At 35.3% G+C, this 20221-nt stretch overlaps 1 protein-coding gene across 4 annotated transcripts in view; it reads right to left on the reverse strand.

Annotated features, from left to right (window-relative positions):
- Positions 1–19293, reverse strand: part of Acph-1 (Acid phosphatase 1) — a 55187-nt gene extending 35894 nt beyond the window's left edge. For 2 of the 4 annotated variants that reach the window (XM_073961190.1, XM_073961191.1), the window contains exons 1-5: positions 18687–19293; positions 18496–18594; positions 2674–2913; positions 2158–2607; positions 1821–2079 (exon numbers count right to left, since the gene is read on the reverse strand). In XM_073961190.1, coding sequence (XP_073817291.1) covers positions 1821–2079; positions 2158–2607; positions 2674–2913; positions 18496–18594; positions 18687–18995 — 1357 coding nt within the window. In that variant the 5' untranslated portion in view covers positions 18996–19293. The remainder of the gene's footprint in view (positions 1–1820; positions 2080–2157; positions 2608–2673; positions 2914–18495; positions 18595–18686) is intronic. The other 2 variants (XM_073961192.1, XM_073961189.1) reach the window with 2 other exon arrangements.
- Positions 19294–20221: the final 928 nt, after the last annotated feature.

Below are 20221 nucleotides of genomic sequence, written 5' to 3' on the forward strand. Positions count from 1 at the left end.
CATCGTTCGTAAGGAACTCAGTGCCGTCTGGAGGAGGTGGAATACAGGAGGCTTAACAGTTCCGGAGATATCATGCCGCCTTGTACAACTCTCTGTTTCACTCTTAGGAATTTCGACTTCTTGTACCTGAATTCCACGTATGACTGGCATTCACACATATAATTGTTTATCCTTAAAAAATGTGAAGTTTTTGACAGTATCAAAGGCTTCTGATAAGTCGAGCGCCAACACACTTATCGTCGTTCAGCCGCTGTTGTAGAGCTGTGCTGCTTACGAAATCAATCACTGCTACGGGCGACAAAAACGAAATCGAAATGCTGTGGGTGGCTAGAGACAGGTTAAGAACTTTATTGAGATACTTGACTCCCGACCCATCCAGCTGTTTCAACATTACCATGGAGATTTCATCAGGGCCCAACGTTTTGGATGATTAAGCGTTCCTGATGACTTTTTTAGCGTCAATAATTGTAAATTGTGGTGGTTCATTCTCGGAAAGAAGAGATTTAATGTGACGTAGTATCTTCCAGGGTGCTTGAAGAATTGTCGATTAAAATAATTAGCGCACTTGATCAGTCTGTGCAACCTAGCCAAAACAGACTGAGGTCCTATCTTCCCAGGACTCGAGAGTGACTTAACACAATTGACCACAATTCACTTATTCCGGCACCAATGTTGCAACTCTTCAGATAATCTAGACACTTGTTCTCTATTGTCAGTTCCCCGAATCTGGGATTATTAGGTTTGGTTCGACGCAGCTCTTCACACACATTTGATAGTTCCGACGCCTCTGCTGATTAGTGAAATCTCTGAAACTAGGCCATTTAGCTTTGCCATGATTGATGAAATCAACGTTCAGCGGTGATGAAGACGGGTGATCACTTAATGGAGACGTTTATAGGGAGATGGTCTGACCCATGAGAAACGATAGGTTTTTTATATGGACAATCTTTGTTCCCCTAAACGGTTACCAAGCAATCTCTTTCCTTAATACAAGTTTTTTTTTTTTTTTTTTTGAAGAATGTATATTATAAAACTGGGCTCATAAACAGATATAAGTGATCTTTTTTCAAGTTTCTTTTCCTTAATAAAAGGTTAATTAAACTGTGGCAGTAACCCTAAATTCGTCATTTAAGGGAGTTTTTATGAAACTGGATTAATTCTGATTGATTAAATTTTCGAATCTTATCTTATTACTGAGAATTTACGCACTTCAGTATCGATGTTGCAACACTTCAGTCAGCACCCTCTTCGCAAACGAATCCAACCTGTTGCAGGTATTCAACAATAATATTGATTAGTGAAGATAATATAAATATACGGAAGCTAATGAAGAATTGTAACCTATGATCGTGGGCGTACAACGTGTAAAACTGTTCAAAATTGTAGGTGTATGAGTTCTCAATCCTACGACCTACGGAAGGACGAAGGACTGTGTCAAACCACCACTCTGATTCTTCCTTGATAAACTCAACAATACATATTGTGAGACAACCGCAAGGATTTGACATAACGAAATTATACCTTGTCGAGGTATATGCCTGGACTGGACGTAAATCGATCGAGCACCTTATCTCTCATGGATCTTGTCTTTCTTACTTCTTATTCACATAACCTGCGGAATTAATAAAATACTGCGAAAACCCTTAAATGGGTATGGGGTCCTCTTATATCTCATCAACAGTTCGAATAATTACTTATTCATCCCTACGTGTCATTTGATCTCATTATTTCCACCTTGAATGCTATAGCATTCACGTCCACGAAAGTGTTAACATATTTTCTAAAAGCAATTAAATAAAAAAATCGTAACTTCCACTTACCCATTGCCGTACCAATATTCGCCTCCTCATAAGTCATCATAAGGGTTGATAGTTTACATTCGCTATCCCAATCCTGAGGTAAGATATCACTGTAAATATTAAACAATTTATTCAGAGGACATTCAATGCCACAATCTGGTATAAGCATTGGTTCCGGATCAGCTGTGGTATTTTTATAGAAAATCGAAATGTATGGTTCATTTTTGTCATTGAGGCGCATTTCTAAGAGAATGCAAGCAGTATAGGGTGGACTGTGGATCTGTAGAATAAAAAAAAAAACAACAGAAATAAAATAAATGTCAACCAAACACTAAAAAATGCGAATTTCCAAACATACATCAAACAACTTCAAAGTATTCAAAACATTTGCTACTGTGGTATCATGAGCTGAGTAAATCCACAATGAACGATCAGGATTTAATTTCCCCTTAGATTTGTCCACAAATCGCTGTAGAATTTCTTTGATAAGGGGACCGGTTTTCAAACGCGCCATCTGGCGTGTATATGTAGAGATGGTAAATGTAAAATCAGCCACAGCAGTCATATCAGCACTTGGATATATTTTCTTAGTCCATTCCGGTAATGATTTGTTGTAAAGTTCTTCAATAAATAAGGTGTTATTGATACGCTGAATGTCTTCCAAAGTGTCAACAGTACGTCCGGTATATTTCGTGAGATAATTATAGAGGTATGCATATTGATCATTGAGTTTTTGAAACTCGGGTGAATCCAATAATGCTGAATAGGCATACTCGTATGCAGGACAGGCGGCTTTGCCAGCAAGAACCTGTAATTTATTAAACAATTATTAAAAATAAATAATTAAGATGTTGTGCTCTCTATTTTCTCTTACCGAATCCAATTTTTCTGGAATAGTATGTACGGGTATGGGTTGCCAATTTATATTTGGTATCCATACATCTTTGTCAACAGGTTCATATAATCCAGCCAAATTTGATAATGCGCTCATTAAGGTGCGATCTACATCTGTTGATCGTATATAAATCTCATCTTTGTTATAGGTTTTACTCAATAAACTGGAATAACGTTTACGCAACCATTGTCCCAGGTGATATTGCTGTTGTTTTCCAATCTGCAAAAGAAAAAAGTTGAAACAAAATGAATAGAAGCCAATTAAGGTATTATATCGACACCTCCAAATAATAGTATGCTAAGTCTAAAAAGTGAGTTTTGCAGGAGAAGCTCTCAAAGTGTGGACATTTTTTTGAACTTCAGTACTATGCTAAGTCAATATTTGTTTAAAACTTTTGTTTGGATTGATGGATCATTACCAAAATTTGACAGAATTTAAGTTAAAGGACGTTCGACACTTCCAAACAATAGTTTGCTAATTCTAAACAGTGAGTTTTGCAGGACAAGCTCTAAAAGTTTGGAAATTTCTTTGACCTTCAGTACTATGCTAAGTAAATATTTGTTTATAACTTCTGTTCGGATTGTCCGATTATTACCAAAATTTGACAGAATTTAAGTTAAAGGACGTTAAATATAAAAATGTAAAGAACTTGAAAACATGCTAAGTCGACTTAGCATACTATTGTTTGGAGGCGTCGATATGTTTAGCCCCTAAAATGCCAAATGGCGCTGGGGCATTATGAAATGTATCATCCTTATAAGTAAATAAAGATTGAAAAATAGATATTTTTTGTTGAAAGCAGGTTAAATTAGGATTCTATTATATCAATACAAAGTTGAAATATTATCCTACTAACTGGTACCTAAAATTTCCTACTTCTCAAGTTTCAAAATATAATTTTAAAGCGGGTATTTCTTGTAATCATAACCACAACGTTACAATTTTTCTATTGGAGAAGCTAACAACTTTCCGATATAGTGTCCCCGAAATTGCTCAATATTTAGGTCCGTACTTTCATTCCTTCGTTATTTTAATCGACAATTTGTCGAGCACCCCGGTATTGACATGATAAAGAGAAGAGTACTACGTCACATTAGATCTCCTCCTGCCGAGGAGGAACCAACACAATTTATTCAGGAACAAGAAGTCGAAGCGTCATTGTTTAATCTCCACCTTTACTGTATTCCACACCCTACAGACGACAGTGAGATCGTTACGTATGTGAATTATTGTGCAATCTTGGCGTCGCACACTGGTTGAAATATTGCGAAATATTTTCCATTGTATCGATTACAGACACTTTGCAGACAAGAATTTTGTTTTTTCATGTTTGTTGTTGTAAATATTCACTCAGTTATTCACTATCAAATACAAGATTTTTTGTTGCATCAGATTTTAAAACATTTTTGCAAAAAAATTAACTTCATATTTGTTTAAATGTTAAATGCATTCGTAATGAAAATGGACAGGATTTATTTTTAATTAATAGCAGAGGGTGTGATTTAAATTATAAAAATTAGTTTGGGGTCTGGTCAATTTTTTAGTGTTTTTATGGGTTGTACCCGCTTGTTCCATAGAGTGCATCTTGTAAACTTGGCCGAACTTAGGTCCGATTATTTTTTGGGGAATGAAATTTTACTATCGTATACTGAATAACCACATTCGGGCTGCAAATATTTGCAAATCTTTTGATGACTGCACTTTTAAAATAAGGGATTTTGCATGAAATTCATACAAATTTAGCTGTGCATTTGTATGGGAGCTAAATCAAAATATAGACCTATCTTGAGAAATGATTGCAAGGAGGAGTTCTACCCCCGGAGACACTATAATACCATATTATAGCTAAATATGTTTAAATATGGGATAACAAGTAAAAATTCAACGAATCGGCGGTACCATAAAAGGGGCTACATCGAAACATAAATCAGTATTGAAAATGTTTTGCAAGAAGATTTTATACGCAGTGAGAACACGGAATGCAAAATTACAGCCAAGTTGAATTAAAAATGTGGTCATGATATTCAAAATACCTTAAATTGGGAGGTACGGTTACATGGGGGCTAAATCAAAACGTGTACCTATGTTTATAATTTTTGGTGGAAATATTTTGTGACCACTAGGAACCCTAAGTACCAAATTACAGCTAATTTGCTACGAAATTGTGGCTTAAATCCTCAAAATATCGAAAATCGGAAGGTACCGTTATATGGGGGCTATACCAAAACATTAGCCGATATTGTTCATATTTGGCCCATTAGTACCCACAAGCTGAGTTTGTGCAAAATTTCAGTGACATATCTCAATTCGTTTGCAAGTTATGAATTTCGCGCCGCTAGATCAGGGCTTTAAACCACTGTGTGTCGATTACCTCACCATTTGTGAAAGGCTGATCACCTATTTAACCGATCCACCACCTTTCTCCTCGTGAAGAGTATTCAAATAATCATCATTGCATGGACTGCGGAGATTAGCACAGACCTGAACGCTAACACTCCAAGGCTCCTGGAGTAACATTGAACAGTATGTTCACGTCGTCCGTGCACGCCACAGCAATCGGGAACTAGCTCAGATGTAGAAACAAGGTCCTTAAGTTCCTAACTTGGGTTGCAAATACAGAAACCTTCTTGGCCATATAACGCGATAGTAAGCAAATAACGCGATGGTAAGCAAAGAGGCGCCTGTGTGGTGCGCGAATATAAATGCAATGAGGTTGAGTAACATTAAAATCTGTGAGAACGCCGCCCAGAGAACTGCCTCCTAATGTCATTAGCGGACCATCTTCACGAGGAAATGATTCTTGCAGTTTGGCAACATGATGACGTGCTCTCGATACCGTGAGAATCTTCCTACTTGTTGACCACATGTACCGTACATCGTGGTGAAATAAAACCCGTCAGACAGAACGCCAACATGAGAAATTTAACAGATCACCATCAACATTTTCATCGAAAGTAGTCTACTATCGGGATGATGTAGCGTCTAAATTCCTATAGGGTAGTCACGATTGTGGCACTAAACAACTAAGAATTTTAGCCGCGACAAGTGCTAATCATTTTAGTTCTTGTTTATTAGTGTCACGATCATAACACGCGGTCATCTATACTATAAGGCAAGAATTAATGACAGCGTGCATAAGATTGACCAAGCATGGGTATAAACACAGGTTTGCACACTCCAGCTGATAACTGTTCTGCCGATCCTTCTCAACTAACTAATAGCTTTGTGGTTACAACCAATCGAAGCAGTCACATTCATAGACCTGAAGATAAAGAAATATTTAGCAGGAAAACGAACATACAAACATATCACAAGCTGTTACAACAACAAAAAATTAAGAAATTTATTTTGCAATTTGTACTGTGTTTAATCAACTTAGACCAACGTATGGGGTTGCAAAAATTACGTTGTGATAATGAATGAAGACACCCTAGCAAAATGAAAACACTATCCTAGTGAAAATTCACGCAAAAAGGAAGCTAAAACCACTAAGCAAAGAATTAAGGTCGGCCGGGGTCTACTATATGGGTATCATATACATACATACACCATGATTTTGGCGAAATTTTTTCTAGACCAATTTCGATCACATTTTTAAAATTTCTTTAAAATATCTGTCCTTGAAAACGTCCAAAAATATATGTATATGAGAGCTGTATCCACATCTGGACCGATTTCGATATATTTTGGCAAATTTATTGCTAGATCAAATACCATCACACATTCAAAACTTCATTGAAATTAGACATACATACATAGTGATTGGGCAAAAAATACCTAAAATCGGGCGAAAATATATTTGGGAACTATATCAAAATCTAAACCAATTCCATTATAACTTGGCAATTTTTGTTTATAAATTACGCCACACATTTCAAATTTAATCAAACTTGGACACAAATGGAGTGATTGGTGCCCAAATACCTAAAATCAAGTAAAAATATATATGTATGGAAGCTATATCCAAATCTGAACCGATTCTTACCAAAATAAATAAGGTTGTACTTTGGCTAAAAAAACTGATCGGATATTAAATGCGCCCTGTACTTTATTTACAAAAATGGGCAGACATGCGTAAATCGGCTCAGAAAATGATTCTATGTATATCCCTAAAAGGAACCATGGGCCTATTTCGTTTCCTTTGGTATGTTACATTAATTGGCACAAATACATTATACCCCTTACCACAGTGTAGTGTATGGTATAAACACAGTTGGGAAAACAGATTGAGAGATGCTATCTCTAACAATGATATTCCAGATTGCAGAAGCAGCATAGAGGAACGATACCTCTTAAAATTTTGAAATAAAACAGGAACAGACTTTTGTCTTGGCAGACCTCAGTACGATATCGGACCTACTTCTTATCGCAGACGCCCCCAGTAGTACTACACTTTGTACGATGATCAATATTGAATCAAACTTAAACAACATCCACAAACTATGATATCAGTAATTATAAATAACTATAACTTCATATCATTATTTATGAAATCAACTACATATATTTTTTATAAAAATGTGACAAAATGGAAACAGCAATAGACTGCTTTGTTTTAGAAATTGCAAACACTTGAACAAAGAAAGTAAACCACAAAATCTATTGGCAATTATAAATAAGTGTCTCTGGCACTTGTATATAAAATATATGTGTGTATCATTTAACGAATTTATTTTGAAAGGGTAAACTACTTAATGACGCATTGCTGTTGTGTGCTGCTGTGGTTATTGGTAATTAGATATTTATTGTTATGCATTAAAATTTCAGCAGACACTTGTAACAAACATCGGTAACAACAAAATTGTATTTGCTTATAATAATTTAAGAAATTTGTCAGTAAATTAGCGATCAAAATAAAGCAATCACTAACACGTGCCGATGATACAGTTTTGCTAATTTGGTTTTAATTATTTTTTTAACATTGTGTTTAATTTTTCCAACTTTGTCGGTAATAACAAAAAATACAAAATTGCTCTACTGACCGACTACAACTGAGTAAATCTAAACCTATCTTAGAAATTAGGGAATATACATAGTAAATATAGAGGGGTCAGTAGAAGGCAGCTAATAAACTTCACAATATATGTGTTGATTGTGAACGTAAATTTCTCGAGAGTTTTCTCTCTATTTCTTCAATTTCCTACTGCACCAGTCTATCCAGCATAGACCTATCTCACCTGAGCTAGACTCTAGGGACCCATACTTGGGGTGTATGAGCGTAGCGGGGTGGTGTAGAAACGCCGAGTTAGAACTGCTGAATGCGTATATCCCGCCGATTATTAGCTGTGCCCCGCGTTATTCGCCTACATCAGACATCGGTTGTCCATCAAATGAGCAAATATATAGCTCTTGACTTGGCAACCCGTCATTTCCCTTGGGTCGGATCATCTCCCCATCCTCATCTCGATCCACCCGACTTCATAACCTCTGAACTCCGTATTTTCATTAACGATGGGAAAGCTAATTGTCAAGGTTTCAGGGAGTTTACTAACCAAGGCTTCAAAGAACTTCCCACAACACAAGCAGAAAAAGTGTCTAGAACATCTGAAGTGCTGCAACATTAACAAAGATACTCGAGGCGTTACTCCTCCCTAGTAGAGTTGGGCAATTGAACGACCTAGTTCAAAAACGTATGAGTAACATCACACAAACTAACGTGAAATAATGAGTATACGCATTTTGTTCAAAGAAACGACCGGTGTCCATTGAACTAGATAGTGAACTAGGTAGTTCAATATAGTTCAATTTGCACAACTCTACTCCCCAGTGTCAGTGCTTGTTAACCATTTGCGGATCATCAACACGGGGTCAGAAAGCAGCATTGTACCACTTCAGCACTGCAAGCCATTTCCACCTATAATGGCCGAGGACTCAACCATGCCACAAAACAGTGATGGTAGCATTAGATGTGACCAAAGCGTTTGATACGGTCAGCCATGCTAGGATATTCGAGGATATTGAGGATACTACCCTCCGGCCCTGTCTGAAACGCTGGGCCATCAACTATTTGTATGGTCGCCAGTCATACGTTGAATTCGTGGAATTTAAACTACTCTATCTTTTAATTTGAAACGGCATAAGGCATATTCTTAAAATATGTAACAGGGGTAATGATAGCACTTTTCAAAATAGAACCAAGGAGGAGGTTACTGATATAACCCTCATAAACAACCCTCAATTTTGCAGTCCTTTTCGGATCACTGGAAGATACTCTTCTAAGTATCTATTGACGGCATTCGCAACAAATTCGCCAAGACAAAACTTACGGGAAATTTATGTTCAGAATAAGGCTGATAAATTCCAGGATTCCGATTTTTTAACGTAAATATGTATGTTACCATTGGACAATAGCTAATTCCAAGCAATATATCGAGAGTCAATTGTATGTGCGTTCCCCTCTTGATTTCATCATTCATTTCGCTTATCAAGTTATTTTCTATGGTGCTTATTTATTGGTAAATTCATTTACGTTGCAACAACTTTATTTTTATATATTTTCTACTTGAAATCATTTGTGAATTAACAAAAATAAAAAACAAAGACAAAATATGTGGGCGAACAATTTCTTCAATGCCGCTTGAATTATTATCATCTTCTATGAAGTCCTGAATTTGCCTTTGTTTAACAATAGGAAATCAATGCAAAATGAAGTGAGACTTTGTGCTTATGACATACACAAGAATAGCAACAATTATTTATTTATAGATAGAATAAAGAAAAGCAATAAAAATAATCAAAACAACTTCCCTGCTAATGTTAGTTTGTGGTTTTTCAATATTTACGCATTATGGCATTTACGCTGCACTCGTTATCATTATTTGCAAGCCACCAAGTATGCCCCATTGGTTGTAGTAAATGGTCATCGTGCAGCACTGCAGCACCAATTGCTGAAAGTTTATTGCATGAATGACGAGGGACAGATGATAGAGACTGCATTCAATCAAGCATTAATTTAATAATGATGATAGCTGCTTGTGTTAATAAACTCATTATCTCAAATCATTCTCAGTCACGTGAGGAAAACAGAATCAAATGACGTTACCCCAGCCGTTTGGGGGCAAAGTTGTTTTTTTTTCGCTTATTGAATAATAATCAAAATATTAATGTTTGAACTCGAGATTTAATTTTAAAAGTTCAAATAGATTATTTAATTTACAACCAGATATTATTAGACTTTAAAAAGCATGGATGTGGAACACAGCTTGAGAGCAATGAAACAATAAATAATATGACTTTGACTTCAGCTGGAACAATATGAAGAAAATATATGAAAAAATATGTACGTCTAGTAGAGCAGAGGTGTTATATCTAGCAGCCAAATGTGGAACTGTCAACGCGTACAACTTTTGGTTATAGGACTACAATTAGTTCGCTTTTTGCTAACTTTATGTGAAAAAGATATTCCAGCATGAACGGGTTTGGAAGCCTATTATAATTCTACCCTACGGAACATACGTTCCATATCAGTCCCTTAAATTAGTACATAGTATGAATTTTTATATTTCGTTTTTCTCTATTTTATAATTCACTACTCCCAATCAAATGACTAATGCCATGTTCAAAATTCATAAGCAATTCGCTATTAAATATTATCGAATACAAAAACAAAACATAGATCCCCAATTTTATAATTAATATTCTGCATGTGTGGCAAAAAACCGGAGCAGTTGTTTTAAGTGTGTTTGGCGAATGTTAACAAACTGGATTGAAACAAAACATGATTTACGGTGGCTTTTTAGTCTTCAAACGTTTGTTTTTTTTTCGCTTTTTTGATTGGTTTAAGTTAGTTGTTGTAAGCTACCAAATATTAAAAGAAAAAAATACAGAGTGCAAAACAGATAATCATAAACATTATAATTATACCCTACACCACTATGTGGTAAGGGGTATTATGTGTTAGTGCATTTGTATGTAACATACAAAAGGAAGCGAGATAGACCCATAGTTCCTTCTAGGGATATACATAGAATCACTTTCTGAGTCGATTTATGCATGTCCGTCCGTCCGTCCGTCCGTCCGTTCGCAACATACAGGTCGCATTTGTTGACCGATTTCGCTGAAAATTGGGGAATACCATTTTTTTAGCCGTCGGAAGATCAAGTTCGAAGATGGGCTATATCGGTCCAAGTTTTGGTATAGCCCCCATATATATTTTCGGCCGATTTCACGTATTTTCTGTAACACACACGCTATATATGTCCGATTTCGATGAAATTTGGAATGTGTGACTGAATTTGGTCTAAAAATAAATGTGCCAAATTATATCGAAATCGGTTCAGATTTGGATATAGCTCCCATATATATGTTCGCCCGATTTCACGTATGCGATGTACCAATCACGCTATATACGTCCGATTTTAATGAAATTTGGAATGTTTGACTGAATTTGGTATAGAAATAAGTGTGCCAAATTATATAGAAATCGGTTCAGATTTGGATATAGCTCCCATATATATTTTCGGCCGATTTCACGTATTTTCTGTACCAAACACTCGATTTCGATGAAATTTGGAATGTGTGACTGAATTCAGTCTAGAAATAAATGTGCCAAATTATATCGAAATCGGTTCACATTTGGATATAGCACCCATATATATTTTCGGCCGATTTCGCGTATTTGCTGCTCCAAACACGCTATATAAGTCGGATTTCAATGATATTTGGAATGTGTGACTGAATTCGGTCTGGAAATAAATGTGCCAAATTATATCAAAATCGGTTTAGATCTGGATATAGCTCCGATTTATATTTTACATATTCACAGTGGTGTAGGGTATCATATAGTCGGCCCCGCCCGACTTTGATCCTTTCTTTACTGGTTTTTTGTTTGTAAAGTCGGCCAACTTAATTCTATTTTTGTTGTAAATGTGGAATTGGGCTGGTGTACACCAAAAATAACTCGGGGACTGATATTCTTGCAAAGAAAATACCAATCTCGGGCGTTTTAAATCGCAACTGAAGTAAAATTGTTCAAATATTTTAAAAACATTTATGAGCTTACTTCTTTTACTTTGCTTCCATTATTTTTTAATTTTAGCTTATTTTCTGTTTTAGTCAAAGATTTCTCTTCCGACACCCCTCACAGCAAATTGCTCATTAAAAGAAACAAGTTTCAATTAAACAACAATCTATTTGAACAGCACTTTTTTATACAATTTGTTTTTGCTAGTAGGTATGTGCGTTTGTTTATTCATTGTACTACCAAAAGCACACACAAACATTCACATACATCTATGATTCTTGCAAAATGTGAAGTAATATATAAAGGGTATTAACCCATATCAAGTGTTCCCAAGAAAGACACAGTAGAGTTGTTCAATTCCTTTAACGGTATCATTTTTGTTTTGTTATTTATCTAACAATTGATAAGAAGAATTTATTAAAAGAAATAAGAATTTTGATTGTGATATTTTTGTTTGCTTTCGCAGCTTTTTGTGATAATGCTTTAGGATATTTGTGCGCAAAAAGGTAACCATAACATCATGGGGAACCAAATTATGTACCGCCTTATTCTGAATGTAAACGCATCCCTAATAAGGGATGTGAAACAGCTAGCGCTATCTGGCAAGAGGAACGAATGCTCGATGATTGGAACATGAGTGTCCTACAAAATGCATAAATTTTTGCATATGCAAAATGTATGCATTTTACATATTTTCTTATGCAACAAATATTTTAATAATAGGTACACAAATATTTGTATGTACAATTCTTCTGTTTAAAATTATTTTCAGACAAGTCAATAAAATAGAGAAATGTATAACCACAGCCTCAACCTTCAAAATACCGAAAATCGGGAGTTATCGTTCTATGGGGGCTATATGAAGGCCTGAACATAAACCGACAAATTTTAGGTGGAAAGTTGTTTACCCCCAAGGAAGACTTAATACCAAATTTCAGTCATTTTGGCGGGATATTGAGGCCACAACCTTCAAAATCGGAAATCGGGAGGTGCCGTACTATGGGGGCGTGAAGACGTGGACTTATACCGACAAATTTCTGGTGGAAAGTTTTATACATCCAAGGAAGACTTAATACCAAATTTCAACCTTTTCGGAGGGATATTGGAGCCACAACCTTCAAAATACCAGAAATTCGGAGGTACCGTTCTATGGGGGCTATATGATGACGTGGACTTATATCGAGAAATTTTAGGTGGAAAGTTTTATACTCCCAAGGAAGACTTAATACCATATTTCAGCCATTTCGGAAAATATTGAATCCACAACCTTCAAAATACCAGAAATCCGGAGGTATCGTTCTATGGGGGCTATATGAAGACGTTAATATATACCGAGAAATTTCAGGTGAAAAGTTTCATACCCCCAACGAAGACTTAATATCAAATTTCAGTAATTTCGGTAGGATATTGAGGCTAAAACTTTCAAATTACCGAAAATCGGGAGGTACCGTTCTATGGGGGATATATGAAGACGTGGATCTATACTGACAAATTTCAGGTGGAAAGTTTTATACTCCCAACGAAGACTTTATACAAAATGTCAGCCATTTAAGTGTAATGTTGAGGCCACAACCTTCAAAATATAGGAAATCGGGAGGTACCGTTTTATGGGGGCTATATGAAGACGTGGACCCATGCGGACAAATTTCAGGTGTAAAGTTTCATACCCCTAACAAAGACTTAACCCAGATATGCCCATAGCTTGATCGTGATCATTTTAGAAGTATTTTTATATTATTTTAGAAGCAAATGTGAAATAATAACAGTATGTTTATATGTTTTTTAAAAATTTTTTGAAAAAAGTGGTTTTTGAGGCCACTTTTGGACACAGGGTTTTATCTTATAACTGGGAGTTATGGGACACAAAACATTTGACATATAGTCCAAAGACACCTTTTCGGCATCTAGTTAACGTTTTTTCGTAGTAGGCTCCACATCGTGTATGTTTTCATTATAAAACTTCCCAATAATTAATCGGTCATAACGCAAATCATTGTAAAAACTAAGCGATAGGTGGCAACTTCGATGAACTAGACCTCAAAACTCAAAAATAGTAGCTCAAAATAATGGAATCACATAATATCCCAAGAGCTACAGATGTGTACTGAGTATATCACCAAAATAAACGGTACTTTGATAAGCATAACATATCAAATTAGCAAGAATTTTGTGTGTCCTATATATAGGACGCTGGGCATATCTGGGTTAATACAACATTTCAGCCATTTCGGTGGGAGTTTTAGACCACAAATTCTTGTATATATTTTTACTTATGGTTTTGCATATGCTCATTTTATGCACAAATATAAAAATATGTCAAAATATGCACGATATGCAAAAATTTCTGGGCCTAATTCGTTTTATTTTGTGATAAAACGAGTTTCTGTCTAATCAGATTTTCTCTACGACCATCCTACCCATACACGCATTTGCATAGGATTCCACTGTCTAGTTACAAGTATCGAGTTACAGCTATAAGGTGCCCACAAAATGTCAATTATCCGTTTGATGAACAAATGAATAATTATGTCCTAACATAAAGGCCCACGTATTCCGATGATATCAAGTGATGGGTGCTATAACAAAGCATGGTGTCCAAATTAAAGAAAATGTAAAATCGCGTTTACGTCTGTATAGGAGTACCTAAGCGAATAACACTGAAAATAACTGCCTTTTGTCATAACTATTTTTTGTGACTATCTTTAAATAGGTAGTTATTGTAAATTGTTTTTGTCTCGCGGAAGTTAATATAGATAACACAACTCAACTGTTTGGTTTTTTTACAGAATGCAAATATTAAATTCTAACAACAACACAGTACAAATAATGTAATTTGTTGATATAGTAGAACTTGTGCCAAGCCCGACAACAGTGTAAATATTTCATTTTTACAAACATCCCAAATAATGTACGATTAATTCCCCAGTCATCTATCTCGGAATTCTTATCAACTATTTGTTAAGTGTTTATTAATTATTTAAAATTAATAATATTTGTGATTAGTTGGCAACTATAATGTATGTATGCCCTCACTTTCATTTAGCGATTGTTAGGAAATTATTTACATACATGTATTTATGTTTTTTTTGCGGCGATTAGCCGAACGAGGCATTTTTAAAAAGTGCATATGTTTACACATCTTATCTGGATATTGCAAATGTGCACGAGACGAATCCATTTCACATTTATAAATATTAGTTCAATGATAAAAATAATAAATAAGATTGGTGTTATGTTGGACCTAATATAAATAATGAAAATAAATAAATGAACGGTGCCGGATATATAAGGCGACGAAAACTCCCATTAAAACAACCAATGTATAAATTACGATAACACTATGCAACACTGAAAATGTAAAATGTACATTTTACAACAATGGCATGTTCTGAAGAATTGGTTATTACATTCCATTCCAAAAGAAAAAATTAAGAAATAATTAACGGGTTTGGAGATATGATGCGAAATGTATACAAATTTTGGACATTTTCGATATTTTATAAAATTTGAGGCAGTAAATGTAGTTTTTCGAGTTCATTATTCCTCCAAATATTTCATTTTTGCCCTTATCTACAAATTTGCTTTAGAGTTTGTTTAGATGGTGCCATAAAATCCAAGCTGGATCTGACACAACAAAATATAACTAGGGTTTTTGTCATTTGGGTCTGTACTTTCAAAAAATCCTCAGCTCAAATTGTTTGCACAAGATTACCTTAAAAATGTTGCACAGTGTAATCAGCCCTATTCTGAATGTAAGTAAACTCCCTGTAAGTTTTTCTCTCTGCCGTTTCAACTTAAAGGATTGAGTGATTGAGAATAAGGCTGAATACACCGGCCATTCGAGAAGAGACAAGGGGAAATTCTTCGTTCTCATGGCAATGTAACATTTATTCGAGATTTATAGGACACCAATATTCACTTTAAACCTGTATAAGAAACCCCTATTAATCACATACAACGGGATAGGTCGGTATGTGGTAAGTGAAGAATTTACAAACTTGACTGATTGCAGACCTAAGATCAACAGACATATCAAGTAGATTTGATTGGTATTCATACTGATGCAGTCGGAGCCTACAGGAGCCTAAAGTATGGATACAGTTAACGGAGATCACTTACCATCCGTTGCAGAGGAAGAGCAACAGGGAGCAGGTTGTATGTTTGGAATTAATTCGGATCGACCTGAGCAAATCACGGTTACGCTAAAAAAATTTCGTTATAATTAATGTTTTTTATATATAGCCCGCTTACTGCCGGGGAATTATGACTTCCGGGGAATTATGGCTTCCTAAAAATATTTATAACTTAAGCCTTTAGGCTTACGTTACGATCAAAAATGTGCCTCATCGATATAATGAATTTAGACCCCAAGTATGTTTTTTTTATGAAATCTGTTTTAGATTGAGTCGATTTGGACCTGCCTGTCTCTCAACCGATTTGGTTCATCTAACTAGAAGATGGTTTATATCGTTCCAACCCTTCAGGTATCTCCTCCCCCAAAAGTTAAACATTTTCTGGCTTGGTCTAAACTTTGGTAATATTTCTTGCAGACGTCGATTAGGTTTGAACAACAATATCAGTTCACTTCTTCGGATACTTACTTAGTTGGCTCTCTACATAACATTTGTCCTATAATTCCAACTAAGAAAAGATTTCCATTCCTCTCTATTTGTTCCTTTAATTTTCCAATTTGGAATACCGCGCTTTTCTATTTCATTGTTGCTTGGGCGTTGGGCTATTAACCTACAATATAATACTACTTGTTCCAAAAACATCCCATATGGCACAATGGAGACTTCCCTCATATCAATGAGTGCACCCCGATTCATATTAGCTCAATGATATGGGACCTACTGTTTATCAACGAGTCCGAACGGCGTGTCTTAAGACACCACTTGTAGAGAAGTTTTAAATGGCTGAAATACTCAGGAAATGCCGCCAACACCATTGAGGGGTATTTTGCCTGGCCTGGAAATCGAACCCACGACCTTTAGCGTGCAAGGCGGGCATACCATTGCAACACGGGGGCTAGTAACCTATCCCTCAAAAAAGCAACATACTATGAACAAATAAAGAAAAACAAATCTCCTTCGGGTACCGCTCACACAAAATTCCAAAATTTTTCACAAATCAGTAGTTAGGGGACACGAATTTGAACGGATAATGATAATATGGATACCATTATATAGTTTACGGAATACATTGTCATATACGATACAATTAGTATCTAAATAGACGGCCTGGGTTCTAATCAAAACGGAAAGATCTACCTGTGGTAAAAATTTCAGATTTTTTCGGCAGCTGGGAGATTCAATTTCAATTTATACATAGGCACTTGACCATAAAAATTCATAACTTTCGCTTAAAATACCGACAATCAGGGATACCGTCATATTGGGGCTATACCAAAACATGGACCTATGTTTACGATTTACCTCTCTTCCATTTTTGTTGCAGAAGATTTTTGAAACTCCAAGTGCCAAATTGGAGCCAAAATGTAGCTAAAATCTCGAAAATGCCTTAAATCGGGAGAAACCGTTATACGGGAGATATACCGAAACGTTGACCTATTTGGTAATTTTCAATGGAGACGTTTTTTGGTCATTGGGAAAATCAAATTTCAAATTTCGCAAATTTAATCAATTTTAGCTAAAAGCCTCAAAATACTTTAAATCGGGAGGTACCGTTATATGAGGGCTATACCAAAACGTGGACATATAACCCATCTTTGAACTTGACCTGCCTATGAATAAAACACTCGGGTGCAAAATTTTACCGTTCTTAATTATTGCGGATGCTAGAGTAGTGATTACTACAGACGATCTCGCCGTCTTAGAAATTTATACTGATCAAGAATATATGTATGTATATACTTTATATGGTAGCAAATATTTATTTCGATGTGTTACAAACAGAAAAACAAACTTACTATACCCTCCATACTATAGTGGAGGGTATAAACAAAGCCTACGGTAACCAACTAAAATGGGTGCTTAACACGATAACTATCGAGAGGAATGACTGCCAAATATTGATCCAGTTCCAAGATGGACTATTTCGGTACATTAATTCAGTTTCAATACATTTGTGCTTTAAAACATTCTATCTTCTAATAGTAAATGTGGAAATTGTGTAAAAGATCCAAAACAGAGTTTAGCTTAGAGCTTCAGCTTAAGTCCAGTTTAAGGCCTGTCTTTGGTTGGGAATTTAAGACTTCCTTTTTTCTACTTAAATTTGAAGATTAATGCAAATTTTTTGAATTCCTTATCATTATAATCACTTTTAACATTCAAATATAAATATAAGATGAAGCAATAATATAAAAAGAAGTGACTAACCAATCCGAGAGTCACAGCTGAAGAAGAGTTACTAAGCATCCACATAGGTAAGTGTGTTACATGATAAATGAAGTCGATTTTTAAACCATTTAAGACAAATACGAAAATAATATTACATGAACGACACGATTGGAAATCAAAAGCCGCCAAGATTTCACCCACTAACAAAAAGAATGTAACTTTCGATTCAAAAAAACATATCACACATTTCATTGTTATTTTGAAGGTCGACCCAAAAACACACGTATGAATGTATGTTTTCGATATCATACTTGTCTCGTCTCGTCTGATGGGCTCACACCAATTGCATTGCTAAATAGCAACCAAAAACAAGTTTCGTTGTTTAATTATTAACTAGAATCAATGGATTTTTTCTTTAGGAAATGAGGTTGCGAGGGCTGCGTTGACATTTAAAAAATTAGCTTATTCAGAGGTTATTACCCTCATCACATGAAACAAATTGAGGGAAATAAAACAAAAATAAAAGTAAACAAAACTTACATTGGTCAATTGACCCCAGCCAGTGGGCCAAAATTCCGGTTTACGCCAAGGATCTGTGGGATATGGTTCTATGGGTGTGCGGTCACCGTGGCGGAAGATCTTTTGAAGAAATAGATTAAAAATTAAAAGAAAAATAAAAACCATTACAAAAATATTCCTAAACGCACGCCATTGTTTATGCACAAACTTACCACATGAGAAAAAACTATTTTTCCTTTTAGATTTGTCGTACCAGTGCCAGCTGTTGATTCTTTGTGCGAAAATTCATCGTCAATGGAAAACATAGCCCCCTCCTCTTCTTGTTGTTGGGCTGTTGAGGTGGTGGGCATATTGCTGAAGTCCGAAAAAGACGATGAGGTCCCAATTATATCGAATATTACCAAAAATAACAAGAAAGAATATGCAATTTTCGTTGGACGACAACAACTACAACTGTTGTGCTGACATTTTGAATGTGTTTTTTCATTTCTTGTTGTTAAAGACATTTTATGAATTTGCATAATTTGTGGTTTATTATTTTTGTTTTCTGCAATGCGTTTATTTTCTTCGTCCTTTAGCCAAAAGGATAATATGGGATGACACTTGAGAATTTTATATATCCTAATTTGGTGTAATTTGAGAGGTTGTTGTTTGCATTACTTCTGCATACCGCGCGCCGTCCGTCGTACTGTCGTTTTCTCTTATTATTCGACGACCGACAAAAGCAAACGAAAGAAAATACCGTAAAACCAAATGTATTGTTTGCCCTCACACAACTGAAAACTGTTTTTTATTTTCGCGAAATGAACTCAAAGCAACAGTAACAAAGTCGATTAATAAATTTTTATCGGCGTTGCCATTTTCTGTTTACACTTTTTTCACTCAAAAAATGTGAGAGTGAGTATTTTCTACTTACAGCGTGTTTTTGTAAAATGTTTTTGCCCATTCGTTCGTCGATTTCATGAACGAAGACACAATTTGGTTTTCATATCGGTTGACGTTTGTATTCGTGTGACAAACAAATGAAAGCTTTTTATTTTCGTAATTTTTTTGGTTTTCGTAACAAAATCAGACGAACGAATACGTCAAAAATAAACGAATGGAAAAGACCCATCGTTTTGAATGAAAATTAAATAATTTGAGTAATAAATGGCACAAAACACACGAAAACTGGAAGGGAATGCAATTTTATTTATTTCCATAGAAGCACACGCGTATATGTACATCCGTTTCTTCATATTATCACAATTATTTTTGGACAAATTTGATTGCATTTTTTTCTTATTTTTTGTTTTTCATCTGTTTATCGGGGTTCCCATTAAGTAACACATTTTACGTGCAGATGCCTATGCAAAATTCACAAAATAAGTATCATGGAAACCCTGAAATATAAAAGCTTTTATGAAATAGACGAAAGCTTTCAGATAAAAACGAATGGTTCGTAAAATTTTACAAGAACCCATGGTTTACAGGGTGTTTTTGTAAAAAATGCTTGCCTGTCACACGAACCGTTCGTACTAAAACGTATACGTTCAAAATTTGGTTCTTGTAAAATTTTACTAACCATTCGTTTTTATCTGAAAGCTTTCGTCTATTTCATAAAAGCTTTTATATTTCAGGGTTTCCATGATACTTTTTTTGTGAATTTTGCATAGGCATCTGCACGTAAAATGTGTTAAATGATGGCAACCCCGATAAACAGATGACAAACAAAAAATAAGAAAAAAATGTAATCAAATTTGTCCAA

The sequence above is a fragment of the Musca autumnalis genome, unplaced genomic scaffold (genome assembly GCF_047663935.1).
Source record: "Musca autumnalis isolate F117 unplaced genomic scaffold, ASM4766393v1 scaffold_1, whole genome shotgun sequence".
Classification (NCBI taxonomy): Eukaryota; Metazoa; Arthropoda; class Insecta; order Diptera; family Muscidae; genus Musca; species Musca autumnalis.